Source organism: Lepisosteus oculatus, chromosome 6, assembly GCF_040954835.1.
Source record: "Lepisosteus oculatus isolate fLepOcu1 chromosome 6, fLepOcu1.hap2, whole genome shotgun sequence".
NCBI classification, from domain to species: domain Eukaryota; kingdom Metazoa; phylum Chordata; class Actinopteri; order Semionotiformes; family Lepisosteidae; genus Lepisosteus; species Lepisosteus oculatus.
The window spans coordinates 21,973,616-21,991,203 of NC_090701.1; the positions used below are offsets into that span (position 1 = coordinate 21,973,616).

The window sequence follows — 17,588 nt, forward strand, 5'->3', positions numbered from 1 at the left end:
CTATACAGGTAAGTGTAAAAACTACTGTATGTAAAGCTGCAGGTAAAATTACCAACTGCAGCTCCTTCATCTACATGAGTGCAATAATATGGACATAAGATGCAATGTGGGGAAAAATGAAGTTTGATAAGTTTGTGTTACTAAAGCAAAGGTAAGTTTTTAACATTATTGGCAAACTGATAAATGGAGAGTGCAATGACTTACTGTATGTGTTCATTCAGAGCAGAGAGTGGGAAGCTAAGTGTTAATACATGTTCTTGGCCTGGTATCTGCTTTAGCAACCAGGATTAAACCAAGGAAATAATGATCACCAGTCTAGCGTAGAATGTAGTGGATGGTTACCCATATGGCATTGTGACACAGAGGCTGGCATTGGTGCCTTGCAGCTCTGGGCCCTGGGCTCAATTCCATAATTGGGGTGCTATCTGTGTGGAGTTTGTATGTTTTGCCCAGTGGGTTTTCGCCAGGTGCTCTGGTTCCAAAGCCCAAAAGACATACTTGTTGGTTAATTAACTTCTGGGAAAATTGGCCCTGGTGTAAATGTGTGGATGTCTGTGTCAGTGTGTCCAGAGTGTATCTTGCCTTGTGCATGTTGCTTGCTGGGATAGGCTCCAGAAGTGGTTAGAAAAGTGATAGATGGGTTCCCATTTTCTACCTCATAATTTACTGCTGCTTGAGATAAATAAGAATACAAAAAGGCTGTTCTAATTTACTGTAGACATGTTTGGTGTCAGTATCATGTATAGAAGCTTGAAGTTGACCTCTGGTCCAGAACAGTCAATTTCAGTCTTTTCATGAAATCATTACACCTCTATGCTGCTATTCTAGACTGAGTTTCTAAAGCTAGGGTTTACAGTGATTTTTAACACACAGCAGTCACCGCAGAGTGATGGCATTTCCACAATTGCTGTTAAGCACTGCCACAGAGTGAAAGAAAAAACCCATCATTTTAACTTAACAAGAGCTTTGAAGGTGTTTAGAATTGTACTGTGAACGTCAAAAATATATACGGGCTTGTTCTGAAGAAGCTGGTACTTTTAAAGATGGAAAAAGGATCCACACTGCCGAAAAACAGATGTCTGACATGTTTTAACCTCCCACCACTCAAGAGACACACCAGAAAATATAAATATTTGCAGAATGAATTAATGATAGAATTCTATTATGTTACTTTATGGACTAAGTCATTCTCCCTGTTGAGTCATGTGGAAACGTTTACTTCAGAGCAGCCCCCTTTGTCGCCTTTGTAAAATGATAATATACTGTGCAGGTGTGTTGTTTTGAATCTCACAGCTCAGAGCAGACAGTGCGTGCCTATCAGATTGTAACGCCCACTCTTTCCTGAATCAGCCTCTCCGGCTCCGCCCTATGGAATCACTGTCCTTGAGAGCGTGCAGGACTCCATGGTCCTCGGCTGGAAGCAGCCCAAGTTTATTGGCGGAGCAGAGATTATTGGCTACTTTGTGGATTACCGCGAGGTTGTCGACGGAGTGCCAGGAAAGTGGCACGAGGCAAACATAAAGGCCGTCAGTGAAAGAGCCTACAGGGTAAGAAGCCGTTTTCTTCCCCCTTTCTTTGTTGATTGTTTAAAAGGAAACGAGGAGATGTAAACTTGTAAAACAATTACTCCACCAAAATGTGCATACAAGGAAATTGCAATTAATGAATTGAATTTATTACTCAATGATTATCAATATAAGAACTTTTGGGGCACATTTATCCCCTAGAATTAATAAGGAAAATGAGTTTTCTTGTATACTTAACCAGCTGAGTTATATTTCAAGGCCTTAAAACTGGAGCACCGACGAGTAGTGAGCAGAGAGTAAAGATTAAAAATGTCCAAATCCTTGTTTTAGCATTTTTCTCATTCTGTTTCTTTGCTAATGGAGTTACCTATCTCATTTGAGGTGCTACATTCTAACTAGCTCAGGCTTACAACATGCAAAATAATGCACTTACTGTACTTTTGTTTGGCATCACCACATATTTCTCATTGCAACATTGAGAAGGCTGAATTTTGTGTTGCTTAGGGGGGTTCCAAATTACACCTCCTGAAGGTCGTTCTGGCTATCAATCAGCTGTGAACATACCCACAGTGCTCCTTCTGTCTGTGTGCTCCAGGTTAATGACCTGAAGGAGAACAGAATCTACCAGTTCCAGGTACGGGCTGCAAATGTGGCCGGAGTGGGTGTGCCGTCCAAGCCCAGCAACTCCTTCAAGTGTGAGGAGTGGACCATTGCTGTGCCAGGTGAGCATCTAGCATTCAGTACAGACTCCAGCTCTGAGGAGCACTGAAACTGGGGTCAGAGCTCATTTCGTCAGAATTCACCATTTTAATGTCAGTCACAGCTGGGGCAGGAAATGACTTCTCAGCTCGAATCGGGAAGAGATAATTTCTTTGTGGGTTTGAGCCTAGGTGATGCCACTAGGCAACTGTGACTGGGTTTCCCCAGGCACCTTTGCACAATTAGCTGAGTGTCACCAAGGGTTGGGTGGGATTCTTTGACCAGCACTCAGACACATTTTTTTGTTTAAACATTTTTAGATTCTAGACAGCGCAAAACAGCAATGATGAAATTACTTACATGTAATTCTAGGTGCTGGAGTCTATTCTGCCTAACAGTGGGCACAAGGCAGGACACACCCTAGACACCACTGGGCAGACACACAGACACAAACATAGACATGCACACCCTTACACCAGGGCCAGTTTTCCCAAATGTCTTTGGACACCTGGAGGAAACCCACGAGAACACAGGGAAAACAAACACACACAGACAGTGCCCCTGGTATTAAACACAAGGCCCCAGTTCTGAGAGGCAGGAATGCTAGCCACTGCACCACCATGTTGCCTTTATCTTCTTAATTTTGCTCATGCCTCCCTCACCTCATGACTGGCTAGTACCTTGGTTCTGTGAATGCTGTGCTGTGCCTATCAATCATTTCTCACCCCTGCTGTGTAGGACCCCCCTATGAGCTGAGAATCACAGAGGTGCGCAGGGACTCACTGGTGCTGCTGTGGAACCCGCCAGTGTACCAGGGCCGCAGCGAGGTCAATGGGTTCTACGTAGACATCAAAGAGGAACATGCTGGGGAAGAGCACTGGAGAAGTGTCAATGAGAAGGCAATTCAGAATAAATACATAAAGGTAGGCATCGTTTCTGGAGTGAGCCTGTTAAAGAGAAATACTTAGAGACTAGCTTGAAGGTCGAAGGTGGTTATATCGTATCCCTGAGGACTTTTAGTTTAATGCATTTCAGGTTATGTTAATGCAACCCTAAAGTTATCAACACTTCAGGGTTCCATTTTCACAGAGCTCCTTGCATGTTGCATGTTGCTATTTCAGTTGATCATCTTAGTGCACTTGTACCACTCCAGCTCCTCTTTGCTTCCTGCTACACTAGGATGGCTCGTAAAGGGGAAATAACCACTCCTTGTCACCAACCCCCAAACCTGTTACAAGAGCTTTTTGTTATCCCAACAGTTTGCATAAGGACGCTCCAGTTAAAACCTGTTTTTTTCTTCTTCGACAGATTAAAGACCTGAAGGAAGGCACTACCTATGTGTTCCGTGTGAGGGCGCAGAACAGGGCAGGGGTTGGGAAGCCCTCTGATGCGACCGAGCCAGTTTTAGCTGAGACTCGTCCAGGTATGATTTTTATTCTTTGCGTTCCTGTTACTTTGCTTCCCCGGTTTATAAAGGGTACTGGAATCCCTCATGCCAGGGGTGTTGTATTTTTAGTGCAGCACGTATGATGATCCTTGTGATGAAAGGCACAGACAGAAAGGTATGCCTGAGATGGCAATACAAAACTAGAGCCCAACTGCACTCACGCTGCATCATTTAATCCAATCAGGAGAATGTGAAACACTGAAACACTGGCTGAAGTATATTAGCCAGGCTGCCTAGCATAAAGCAAGTCTGAAGCATGCCTTATACTTCATATGTTCCAGCAAAGTGCCCATCCCTCAAAACCAATCAGAAAATCAGGCACTGAAGCTCACTGCATCAGAGGGCTAGGAGTCCTGTTTTATGAGGGATGACTTTAGATAACAGGGAATTGTGAATTTTACACCATTTGAATTATGGCTGTTGAAGTAGTGGGGGAGAAAGATTTCTTGGCTGCGAAGCAACAAGGAGTGAATGTCACTCAAACGTTATAGAGGATCTCTCCCAGCTGTCTGCAAGCAAATCGCAAGATGGAGGCAAGAGTAAAAAATGAGTTGACCTCAAAAGCTACATTAGGTGCTTGCCAGATGATCCCATAACAGACAATAAGTGAAAACAAATAAGGGAGAACTGACTAAAGCATGAAATAAGAGGTTTACTTTTCCATTCTAATATGACAAGCCTCGTTATCTTTCAGGTACCAAGGAGGTGGTCGTGGACGTTGATGATGATGGTGTGATTTCGCTGATTTATGAATGTTCTGAGATGACCGCAGAATCTAAATTTGTGTGGTCCAAGAATTATGAAGGACTTTCTGACTTGTCCCGCCTTACTGTAGAGACCAAAGGTGGCAGGTAAATGGTGTGTGTTACTGGCATTACTTCACAATGACTGAAAGACACAGCTTATTCCTTTCTCTCATGGCCAAAAGAATTAAGCAACATTATAATGAATAATGGACAATTCACCAGTGAATCATGTCAGTGAAACCAGCGGCAGTGCTGGTTGGTTACCTTCACGTTTTAGATAGTCAAGTTCCCATTACAGTAATATAATTTCATGCTAAGCACTGTACAGTACAGTTACTTAGTATGTACAAGTTACTTTTGAAACAATAATAATAAAGATATAATATGCAATATACTACTCATCTCACAAATAAAAAATATTGCTGACCCAAGCACAGCCCATACATGTACACACATGAAATAAAATTATGTGTAATTTTGGAAGGGCAAATGTCACAAGTATGAATAATGAAAAATAATATGCTTATGGAAATAAATATATATTTAATGCCATATTTTACTGTGTTTTTTTAAGGTCAAGAGTTATCTTTAATGATCCATCAACTGAAGATCTGGGCATTTACTCTTGTGTTGTCACGGACACAGATGGCATTTCTGCTAGCTATAACTTAGATGAAGAAGGTACGTCATGGTTAGGGGTGATTCATGAATTGTGTGACATTTTTGGAGCCTCCCAATGCCCCTCAAAGGAGGACTTGCAAAAGGACAAATTATCTTTTCAAAAATCTCAAATGCTCTGTGATTCAACACTGAGCCACCAAATGATTGTATAATAATGTTGTGTGTGAAGAGGTATTGAGTTTAGGTATACCTATCAATATTTTTAATTTTGTAAGGCAAGGCGTTGTGTGGTCTTATTTATTTGAGTGGTTCCCATCTTCAACTGTGAAATTTGTTGGACGTGTCATGTCTTCTTTAAAACAAGCAATTCAAACAAGCAATAAATAAATACTTGAACAGAACCAGAACTAATAATCTTTATTGTTTTTCCACACAGAGCTAAAGCGTCTACTAGAGATCAGCCATGACCACAAATTCCCCAGTAAGTAGGAATGAATTTTGAGAAAGGCATATTATAAAAATAGATTAAGTAGCACAAGGTCACAAAATACTTGAAAAGTACCTGTCTGTTAGTAGCACAGCTGGTAGCACAAGGACACACTCTGAATGACTTGCCACTACCCTGTATGACATTCAGCACCAGTTGTTTTATGTCTTAAAGTACTTTACTTCATTCTCTTGCCCTTCTGTTTAGGTTCTTATTACACCCCCTTATGATTTTGTCTGATAGTGTCTACAGTGTTCTCGCTCTGATCCTTTAATGTGATAAATAATGTGCAGCAGAAAAGCTTGTGAAATGTTTATTGTCTGCGACATTCATCAGGGACGTAATCATGACAAAGAACTAACTTTTCTAGGAGGACAAAACTGCTGCTCCCAGTCATTGCTCAATATCTGCATTTTTTTGGCCAGCTATTCCACTGAAGAGAGAGCTGGAGGTGGAGCTTTTGGAGAAAGGCCGTGTCCGTTTCTGGCTACAAGCAGAGAAAATGTCTGCCAACGGGAAGGCTAACTACGTATTTAATGATGCCATACTCTCCCAAGGAGAGGTACAACTCAGTACAAATGAATTACATGTGTTTCTCTTGCTATGCTGTTAGGCAGCTCTAGGGCATTGCAACACGTGACTCACACAAAACCTCTTTCCAACTTTTAAATAAATATGAGCATTTAGCAATAATTAGAGATTCAGACCCAGAAGACAGCAAAAAATACTTGCAGTGAATCCAGTTCATAAGTAATAGGTTTTGCATTTCATTTTGACATGATGCATCAGTTAAATGTCTTACAGAAGAATGATAAGTATGCACTTTGTTTTATGTCTTCATTCTAAATTTGATATGAATCATAATGTTATCAGGGATATTTAAGATTTTTACATTCTTTTTATAGCTTTGCAGATTTTTTTTCCATGGCTTTATGACAGGCATAAATATCCTGAAAAGGGAAAATGGAGAATACTAAAAATATAGTTGTCTGACCTTATTTTAGAGGCCATTTGATAGAAATAAGGAGGTACTATACAATGGATTCTTCTTTGCCTTTATTCTTTTTTTGCAATATTTAAAATGAGGAAAATGTGGTTTTATAAGAAACAATAGATCCAAAGTAGGAAACTAGGCTTAAAAAACACTTTTTAAATTTACCACAGATGGCAGACCATTATTTCAGTGTTTAATAATTGGCTCTTTCCTTATTACTAATACCTTATTTGGGATTACTTGTATCCTTGTTCATTTAATGATTGAAAGTATATTTGAATTTGTTTCATAAGATGTTCACAAACGTTGACTTCATTTTTTCCGTTAGAGTAGATTTTTCTGCTTTTCCAGTTCATAAAAAATACAATATTTAGAACTTCAAGGACCTAAGCTTTAAATAGCATGATTCATTTCTTCCCTGTGGTGTTTTTAAGTGGTGGTGCAAGCATATTGGAAATCCCTGCATTTAGTGTGGTATGAAATGACTGTAACTGAGTATCCTGGGATAAAGAGTCAGGATAAACATATTTAGTGATGCCTATAATTAGCTACAAAATTCAGTTTATTTTTAAAAAGGAAGACAAAAGGGAATACATACACAGAAAGATAAATTAGACAGGACTTTACTCAAAATTTGTACTGGGTCATTTTACAATGTACAGTAGATCCTGAGCTAGCATGAAAAATATGACAGGACAGAATGTTATATTTCATGATTTATGTATTAGTAATGAATTGCAAACATCTGGGCCCACTATCTGCAGTAAACAAACAGGAAATATATTATTTTGTGAACAAAAATAAAGAAACACAAATCACAATTTGTAATAATTATCTGGTAGACCACTGAACGTGTTATTTCATAAGCCTCTTGAGCCTGACTGTATGACTGACTGACTGCCACTACCTCTGTTTGTTGCAGAAATATAAAATGAATATTGACAGAAACACAGGTATCGTGGAAATGTTCTTGGAGAAGCTGGGGGATGAAGATGAAGGGACTTTCACCTTCCAGCTCCAGGATGGAAAAGCTACCAATCAGTCCAGCTTAGTTCTGATTGGGGAAGGTAAGCCCTACTCTATGACCCTTCATTCATTCTCTCAAGGATTTCTTCTGCCCGTGACAGGAATGGTAGTGTGTGTTTAGAGAGAAACAAAGTCCCCCCAAAAATATGTTATATTCTGTTCCCCAAAATATGAGAATTACAATTTCAAACAAGGCTTCCAATAAGGGTATCAAAACCAGTCTTTTATTTAATAACCAAACTGGTTTACATTTAACAGCTCAATGTTTTATGAGGCACGATGCTGAATTAAATAGAAAGAAAATAAGAATCAGTGTACTGTATGTGAAATAAGTGAACCCTTAGTTTTCTTAGCACAAATAAGGGAGGCAGCTAAATATTTGGGTAACAAATAAACCAGGACTGTGGTTGAAAAGGTTTTGTCTTAAATAATGACCTGAAAATGAGTGAGTTTGGTGCAAGGGGAATATACAAGGGAAAACACACATCATGCTTATCAGTGATGGTTACAAAGGCATTTCTAAACATTTTAGGCTCCATCCATTCACTGTGAGACCAATATTAAAGATTAGAGTGACTTGATTCAGGATTGATCATCCTACAAAGGTCTCCCCAAGAGCAACCTAGAACAAAATCCAGTGTTCACAAAGAACCCCCATAGTAACATTTAAGTATCTGCAGACTGTTGTTGTCGTGGCTAATGTCAGTGTTCATGCCTCAGCCATTAGAAAAACAGTGAACAGGATTGGTTTTCCGGAGAGGACAAACAGCAATCATTGCCCTGTAAAAATATGTCTGTCTGTCTCATGTTGACATGGATGACCCAGTACACTTGGATGAGCAAGAAATTTTGGCTATAGTGACAAATGTTTTGAGTGGCAAAAAACAATGTATTCCAACAGATCATTTGGGTGATTTTGTTTATTTATCCATATACATCATATGTCTTTGTATTATACTTGAATCAAATTGTCTTAATCTGTTATTAAGTCTTTCATGAAGATCAAATTACATTTTAGGTATGAAATATGTGAGAATGTGGGCCAACCTAGGGGCATCATACATTTTTAATTGGCAATGCAGTACTTAATGAAGTGCTTTACATAGAGTAAATAATAGATTTAGTAACGAAAGCCAGCAACTTTTTAGTCAATATAAAATCTATTATGTGGCTCGGATGTAATGTAATGTGTGAAAACTTAATGACAGCGTGATAGAGGAAAAGGAAGCTGTGGCTTATTTTTAAACAGAGTTCACACAGCTGGATTCCAGTATTCCTTGTTTTTGGTGGTATTATTTTGTTCTTGGAATATGGATGAAGAGCAAGATACAAGTGAAGTGTCCATTAGGAGGCAGCGTAACACTATTTCTAGCTATTTGCCATGTTTGGTGAGACTGATCTCCAAGGGAACTCATCCTGCTGTATATACTGTATATTATGAACCCGTTTTATCAAGCATTAGTTGAATCAATAAAGATTTTTTTGTCAATCAACTGGACATCATTTTAAGTGCTGTATTGCTGATCATGTGACTTAATAATAAGGTATTAAATTATAGCACTATAATAACAGTGCTATAAAACTTAAAACAATTGGCATGTGGATATAGGCATATATTTACAAATTATAGTGTTCTTAGTTGCTTAGTTATATATGGCCACTCTTTATGTTAAACTGTATGACACACAAGATACAAAAAACACTTGGAATGTTACATTTTTAGATGCCACATTTGGTATGTGTTCTTTTTTTGGCAAATCTTTTTGCCACTGTATGGAGGCAAAATACAGCTTAGACTTAAAGTTGAAAACCCAGGTTAAAACAAGGGTTTCCTGAGTCATTCTGAATGTCAAAGATCATGGCTTTCCTTAACCTGTTGAGAAATCATATTGTATTTCTACACATGAGGCAGAAAATGCAGAACTGTGTGCTTATAATTTTTTTCTACCCTCTAAGCAAGAAGAATTTGAGGCCATTGAAGTGCGAAAAGCTTAGTGATATTTCATTTAAACTCCACTGAGCCATGAACCCCAGTGCAGTGTCCTAGTTTAGCCTAGACAGAGGATTTGCTTGATCATGTTAGAGAGGACAATTTAGGACTCAAGAAGAGTACAAAGGATTTGAAATGTCAGCTTTTTGAAAAATTCAGCGTAGAGTTATTTCTTAAGTTAATTTTATTTTTGGAAGTTCCAAAAAGAAATTTAAACTTCTAAAAAGTTACAAATCCTATTATGATTGCTGTGTCATCAAACAGAAAATCAAACAGAGAACACTGGCAAGAGCCAGCAGACACTGAATACTGAGCAGCCAGCAGATTTGTCAAACAGTGATTGTGGGTAGTAAGAAAAACTAAGAGACACCTTACTATACAACAGATTTCTTTCACATCCAGTTCTTGACCAGGGTATAGTAACACACAATCTTAATGCCTTCATTGTCACTCAGTAGAGAATGTTCCCTTTGTTTTTCTGTTCTCGTTTTGCTGTTTCCTGGACGTAGATATCAATGTTAAAACAGGAAGGAGCTATGTGGTCAGAGCCTGAAAATGACAGACTACTGTGACTGTTTTGGTATTAACAAAAAACACATTTTCTCTTCACTGAACTATGGAAAGTGCCCTGTTTGTTGCGTATTCCTGCCAAGTTTATCTCAGGATACACATGGCCGCTATAAGAAAACTGTCAGAAAAAGCAGACAGTTTGATTTAGATAATTTTCTCATCGTCGTTTAATGGCTTGGGTCTGGAAGCTCTGTCATGATATCTTTCATTGGTGAAAAGGAGCTCCTGTGAGACTGGCTATTAATTTCAATGGATTAGTCACCGCTGATCTGTCCAGCCTCCTCAATGTCCTTTCAGTGGCGTCTTTGCCTACTTGGAAGTCTGCTGCTTTGGGTTTTAGTGTCTGGCTAAAGGAGGTGCAGCTGTTTACTTCTGATGAAAACTTTAGATTCTCTTTCCACAGATGATATAGTCCTTTGCTGATATGTGAATCCTGTTACTCCCATGATTCTGATGTGCAGTCCAAACACAGACATATAATTGAAGTTTTGATGGCCTATTTAGCAGCTTGGTATTTTATCACTGGTATTGATTTCACATTGCATTTGTTCTGTTTATCCATTATCAATTGATCTATGGTACACAATTTCTCTGTGAATTGTGTGCAATACATTTTTTCTTATTTATTGTAAATGTAAATACTTAAAGGCAATTTTCATTTTAAAAGCCTTGAGAAGCTCTAATATTGGATTTCACCAATCCAGTATCAGAGCTGCCCTGGCAAGATAGTCCAACAGTATTGCTGATTAGTGTCTCTGGCATGAATCAAGATGTATTTCATTAAAAGTCGACAACATTTTGTTTTTGTAGCACCATCATTGAAGTCCATAAAAAGTGCAGACTTTGGGATTAATCAGATTTTTAAAAAATTATTTTCAGTGTTCAAGAATCTCCAGAAGGAATCGGAATTCCAGAGACAAGAATGGTTCAGAAAGCAAGGTAAAAAACAAGGAAATATCTGTGGACAGAAGATGAAAAATTATAATAGTTGTGCATTCATTTTGCTTTAAACCTAAATTTTTGGTTATCCCAAAAACAATATGATGGACTATGAAAACAAGTAGTTAAACATCTAGAAATGTTCACACAAGAATGAAGCTGTAATATGTAATAGCAGTCTAATGATTTTAATTTTATATAGAACCTTTCATATCTCAATGTGCTACACAAGTAAAAGAAACAAAAGAGACAGATATGCACAAATTAAGCTGTGAACTTAACAGAATTTCAAACTAGAGCATAGAAGTCAGTTTTAAGTTAAGATGTAAAAGTTCAGACTATGTTGCAAATTCTGATATGGGGTGGAAGATCAGAACTGAAAGCAAGATTCCCCAGTGTCCAGAGCTTTTTTGTTGGGAAAACAAAGAGCCAATGTCCAAGAAGCAAAACTGAAGTGTAGGTGTTAATGGCATAGGTTTTGGGCAGCTTCTCCTGACAATTATATCTCTTTTGCTCCTGCAGGTCCGCATTTTGCAGAATACCTTAGTTGGGAAGTTACCCCAGAATGCAATGTGTTGCTGAAATGCAAGGTAAGGCCTTGAGATATACAGTATCCTGTTATTAAAGACTGGACTTCACAGGGGTTCTTAAAACATCGTGAAAACCTCTAGGTTGCAGCAGACTTTGCTTTTAAGAACAATAAACTGCATTGCAGTGATCACTGATCATATTGTTATCAGAATTTTCAAATAAATGATTTCCTATATTTAAACTGAAACTTGCAGTCCAGTAACTGGGCATGAAACTCCATGTCTTGAGGCATCCTTACTTACTGAGACTCCCTAACTCATCTATGCCAGAGCTGAAAAATGTTTGCTCACAAGTGGATTAATGTGTTAATGTACTTTTACAATACATGAATAAAGATTTTATTCGTATTTTTCCAATTTTATAAAGACTTACCCGTAAGAGCCAGTGCCCGTACATTACTGTAAAAATAGCTTTAGACATGTACAGTAACTAGATTAAGCTGAACCTTCTCTCAGCACCTGCTTTATGTAACAGACACTCAATTGAGCAGGGTGACATCACAAGATGCCATCAGCCCCTAATGCCAAACATCTCCTTATGCCCGACATCTGAAACCCCAGCTGGGATTTGGTACTGGAGATGAGGGTGGAAAGAAGTGTTATTTATTTTCTAGAAGCAAATCAGGCTGTTTTTCCCCCTTCAGGTGGCTAATATTCTGAAGGAGACCAGCATTATCTGGTACAAGGATGAGAGGGAGATCATGGTAGACAACAAACATGACTTCAAAGAAGGAGTGTGCACTCTTTTGATCTCCCAGGTAAGCCGATATAGATGTTATTGGCGTATGTGAAGTGCTCGTTTTCTTTCATGCTTTGTAGTTTTCTATGCTTATTTTGTGCATTTCCTTCAGTTGGCTGTGGTTTTACTTTACCATACTTTTCTATGTGCCATACTATTACTCTGTTTTTAACTTCATTTAACTCTTTCCATAATTTTCTAAATCATTATACGGGAAAAACAAGCTTTCAAATGTGCACATATCATTTTAGACCCACTTCATGGTTGTGCATTCTATCATTGATTTAACCAAAGTGAAATGGAAATCATTCAGTAGATTTGATCTTTTCTATATACACCTATTACAGGTACAAATCTATGACAGTTCAAGGCCAATTCTTGACTACGTATAAATAATGCTCATTTTTATTTTAAATGTAGTCTTGCTTCTGCTATAAAGGTTGGAAGCATACTGTACTGAATTTGTCCATCAAGTTAAAGAGCAAGCTCATATTGGTTTCAGAACACATGAGGAACATTTTAAAGAGGTGTCACTCATTATTGATCTTGAGTAGGATGTGTCTTTGCCCTTTCTCCCATGAATCTGGTTTTTAAGCCTCTATATTGAGAAGTCAGCTGTATGTCATTATGATGCTGGATGACTTCAGGTTTAAAGCACCGGTGGGCATGACACTGACTCCCTACATTGGTAAACAGCTGTAAGCCAATTACAGGCATATTTTCCAACTTGTACTGTAAAAGAATGAACTGCTTTTAACCTGCGTTTTCTTCAAAAATAATGATTTTTCTTTTTCTGTAACAAAACACAATAGTGCCCTTCATTAATATCACAAATGGTGCTGCTTCCGATTTAATTTAAATCTCTTTTCTCTTAGATTTCAAAGAAAGATGCAGGTGTATATGAAGTGATTCTTAGGGACGACAGAGGAAAGGACAAGAGTTCACTCAATCTGACTGATCAAGGTCACTAACCATCCCTTCATTTGCTGTCTGATTCATGTTTGTATTTCCTGTGAAATATTAGAGTGACATGACTAGTTTAGAGCACTGTTTTCCCTAAACAAAGCAAGTACACTATCGTATTCTGAAAGAGGTATGCAGTTAAGGTAGTACAAATAAATGTACAACAAACATAGAAACTAAACTAACCTGATCTAGCAGTATACAGGTAGCAGTATAAAGTAGTTAAAAAATAGTTAGGGACTCAGGGCCAGAGGTTAATGGGTTCAGATCCCAAGTGGAATGTTCCCGTTGTAACCTTGAGCAAGAGATTTTATATAGATTTTCCCAGTAAATGCACTGCTGTGTTAATGGGTTCTCTCAAAGTTGTCTTTGCAAATCCGGCTTTGTTTTCAATTGATATAAAAGATTAAATAAATAATAAACATGTTTTTTATATATTCAAAGTTATATTTGTCCCCCATTTAAACTGAGTCTTTTGTTAACTGTAATGTTCTTCTTCCCCAAACACTCAATTCTAGGCTTTGTGTTGGTTTCTGACCTTAAATTTCTGGTGCAAAGAAATGGAGAGAAAGGGAATGTTATAAAAGATGATAAAGCCAGTGTATTTTAGTGTATGACTGGGATGGGAGGGTTGATGTTAGTGATGCTTGCTTGTTCAGCCATCTCCTTCTATCTTGGGATTTACCTGGTCAACAAGATCAGAAATTGATCATATCTTCTCTTGGCTTGTATAGATATTTCTGTGATTTTAGCAATTTTGATACATCAATAATATTATTGCTTTCATTTTAAAGTCATATTTATACAGTTATACTGACACAATGCTAATATGCTAATACAGTATTACTGTTGTGTATTCCAGGTTTCAGGGATTTGATGAATGATGTATTCAGAGTTATTGGTAAGAAACTGCATGTACAGAAAGAACTCTTATTTATTTAACCTTTGTATTGTAAGTATTTGTATACAATATTAGATACATTTTAAAAAAATGTACCAGATATTTTTGTCCCACTTTTCCCATTAAATTTGATTTCATTGTAAAAAAAACTTCAAAATGGTGTTATGTGCCCCAAGAAAAGATATACAGTATGATGAAAATGTGATTTTACCATGCTTGCCTTTGATAGCCTGCTGTAAAGTTCAATGTCTGTTTTTCCAGCTCAGTCTGCCACAGATCTGAAGATCCAGAGCACAGAGGAAGGAATCAGACTCTATTGCTTTGTCACTTACTACACTGATGAGCTCAGAGTTGGCTGGCATCACAAGTAAGGAACCATTTTATTATCTACTGAAGTAGCAACAAGTCAACGTGATGTTTTCAAACCTTAACTTTAAATATATTAAATTGGTTGTAATCTGCCAATAAAGTTATGTTTTCCCGCCATTTTAGCATGCAAACACCACATGTTCACACGCTTTGGAGCAAACTTTTGCCATGTGTCAGATCATGAAATGCTCTAAAAGGTGGGCATGTCAGAGGAGCATGTCTCTCAGATATTATTATCCCTTTGCAGTAGAGATGGAGCTGTAAACTAAACCTGAAAACAAGAGGTAATCCCAATTTGGGTCTGTAAATGAAAAAAAAAATCAGTGTGGATTCATATTTTCTATAGAAAAGAAAAAATGAGAATAACTGCATCTCAGTTAAAACATCATGTGGCATTCCACAAGTTTTTTGAAATTACAGACACATTCGTTCATTTACCAAGTATAGATTTAAGTATACATATAGTATAAATATAAATCCGATTATAAATATGGGTTTCAGCGCGTTTTTTTTTTCTCTCCTGTTGCAGAGAATCTAAGATTTCCTTTACAGACAGAGTCAAGAGTGGAGTGACAGGAGAGCAGCTCTGGCTGCAGATCAACGAGCCCACTGAGAAAGACAAGGGCAAGTATGCCATTGAAATCTTCGATGGCAAGACTGGAGTCCAGAAAACCGTGGACCTCTCTGGACAAGGTATGCTGTTGGAATGTACATTGGATTGGAGAGTTAGTTTTATTCTCTGCATAGAGTACGTGATATATCATGTTTTTAATCTTATCTTTTGGGGGATGCTGCCTAGGCTGGCGATTGCCTTGCTAATTAACTGGCCTTTCAATCCGAATTTGCTTTCTGAAAAAAACAAAAGTTGGGTTGTAAAAGACACTTTTGTGTTCTGGAGCAAAAGCTACTATTCCATTTCTTTATGGGAATACTATACAGTACATGCAAATGTTTACCAGCGTGAGTCTAGTCTCAGGTTTGGCACAGACACCGAAATCATCACACGGAAAATGAACTGGGATTTTAATCTCAAATGTAAGAAAAAAGGTGACCATTATGACATGCTGGGCCGTTTAAGCAGAAAAGGAGATGATCACTGTAGGCATGTTCCTGCCTGTGTCTAAAGAAGCTGTTTCGTCTGTAGCTAGAATTCAATCTGAAATATTATTAAAGGGTTCGTATTTTTTAAAACAATTGCTCATTGTTTATATGCTCCTTAAAAACCATCTTTAAGCTATCATGCATTTGTCAGATATTGGTTGTCTTAAGACTACCTCTCTGGCTTCCTCACTAATGTTTTTCTTTTCTGATACAGCATTTGATGAAGCATTTGCCGAATTCCAGAGGTTGAAGTAAGTAAACAAAAATGTGAGATGTTATTGTTGGAGAATTCACAAGCTATTCTTTTTGTTCTGCCTTTCTACCTAAGATTTTCATAAGCATTTTCTCCTTCTTTTACTGCTGTTCCACAGAAAAAAATCAACAAAGCAGGGCTTTGTTGAGCCTGTGAGCCCAGACAGTGAAAATGCTGCCTTCAGTAATTTTCTGCTCCATGGGGGGTGTAGATACACCCAGACAGTATGTACTTAATCAATGACAGTTAACAATGGCTTCTTCAGATTTATTCATTTTGACGTTTTTACAAGATAGTCATTATCGGAAAGCATTAACACTTGTTTTGATGTATTGTAATGCTTTCCGTAGGCTGTGCAAACAAAGAAATGAGATTACCTCCAAAAAATACTTGACGGGTCTTCTAGACCATCTGTTTTTGGTACAGATAACAGCTGATAATTCAAGTTAAAAAATAATGTTCCACAAATTTCAAAGAGGCATCACATTTAAAATGATTTTTGCCACTTTCATACATACAGTGCCCTCCAGGTTTATTAAAACTGCAGATGAAGTGGAAGCAAAACACTCATAACAGAAAGAGTTATGATTTGGATAATGTGTCTTTCTTTAATCAATTCTAAAATGTTATGTATTCATAATAGCATTGCACAAAGCATATTTTTTATGAGTAATTTACTTTATAGCATAATTAATTCAATTCCTGGTGAAAACATGTTCAATTTATTCACATCTTTAAGTAATACTTTAATTTAAATTAAACAAAACAAATCTACAGGTAACTTATTTGGAAATGCAAGGGGAATCCTCCAGAACCTTATAGAGGTCTCAGAATATTTCCCTAGGGTAAAAATGGAGGTAACAAACTGAAAACAGTCAGAAGCTGCAAGCATGGATATTGCTGGAGCCGCTCTTCAAGGACTGCAGACAAATGGCCACCACAAGTTAAGGGATGCCCATAAAACAATCCACAACATCGATCCATCAGTTTTCGAATCACTTTATCCAACATGGAGTTTCATGAAGCCATAGCCTATCCCAGCAGGCAATGGGCACAAGACAGGGTACACCCTGGACTGGATGCCAGTCCACCAGACAGCACATACCAAGGCCAATTTTCCAAGAAGCCAATTAACTTACAGTACCAGTACTGTAAGTCTTTGCACAATGGGAACCCACATGGGCATAGGGAGAGCATTCAGTGTGTTCCATTACTCCAGCACATAAAATGTCCTTTAGGATTTTTTTAAGCAAGGTACATTATCAAATCCATAATTTTTTCTGGCAATTATTTTTATTGTTCTAATTAATCATGGATATAAATATAAATCTGGATGGCTTCCATCCAGATGTATGTATCTATGTATAAATAGATTCTTCAAAAATTAATTGATGTTTATTTAGTTTTTGATTTTGTAGTTGTAAGGACTGCTATGTGCTTTTGTGTGACCGAGCTCAGGGGTTTAGGAATACAGTTTTTCTAGCTCCCTAGAACTAAGTCAGTCAATTTGCTGTAAACTTATCATTCATCATTTTGGGTTCCGGAGTACCAAAAATACTCTGTTTACTCTTCAGACTCATTCTTACTCTTTAGTGACAGGGGTGGATGAGGATATATACAGCCTTTT

At 37.7% G+C, this 17,588-nt stretch overlaps 1 protein-coding gene across 2 annotated transcripts in view; it reads left to right on the forward strand.

The window, feature by feature from the left end:
• myom1b (myomesin 1b) overlaps window positions 1–17,588 on the forward strand; it is a 70,232-nt gene that overhangs the window by 36,219 nt on the left and 16,425 nt on the right. For both annotated transcript variants that reach the window (XM_015354467.2, XM_015354466.2), the window contains 17 exons: window positions 1,351–1,547; window positions 2,122–2,248; window positions 2,964–3,148; window positions 3,534–3,648; window positions 4,367–4,523; window positions 4,993–5,099; window positions 5,476–5,520; window positions 5,952–6,088; window positions 7,443–7,587; window positions 10,986–11,045; window positions 11,568–11,635; window positions 12,280–12,393; window positions 13,250–13,337; window positions 14,200–14,238; window positions 14,500–14,605; window positions 15,137–15,300; window positions 15,923–15,959. In XM_015354467.2, coding sequence (XP_015209953.1) covers window positions 1,351–1,547; window positions 2,122–2,248; window positions 2,964–3,148; window positions 3,534–3,648; window positions 4,367–4,523; window positions 4,993–5,099; window positions 5,476–5,520; window positions 5,952–6,088; window positions 7,443–7,587; window positions 10,986–11,045; window positions 11,568–11,635; window positions 12,280–12,393; window positions 13,250–13,337; window positions 14,200–14,238; window positions 14,500–14,605; window positions 15,137–15,300; window positions 15,923–15,959 — 1,891 coding nt within the window. The remainder of the gene's footprint in view (window positions 1–1,350; window positions 1,548–2,121; window positions 2,249–2,963; window positions 3,149–3,533; window positions 3,649–4,366; window positions 4,524–4,992; window positions 5,100–5,475; window positions 5,521–5,951; window positions 6,089–7,442; window positions 7,588–10,985; window positions 11,046–11,567; window positions 11,636–12,279; window positions 12,394–13,249; window positions 13,338–14,199; window positions 14,239–14,499; window positions 14,606–15,136; window positions 15,301–15,922; window positions 15,960–17,588) is intronic.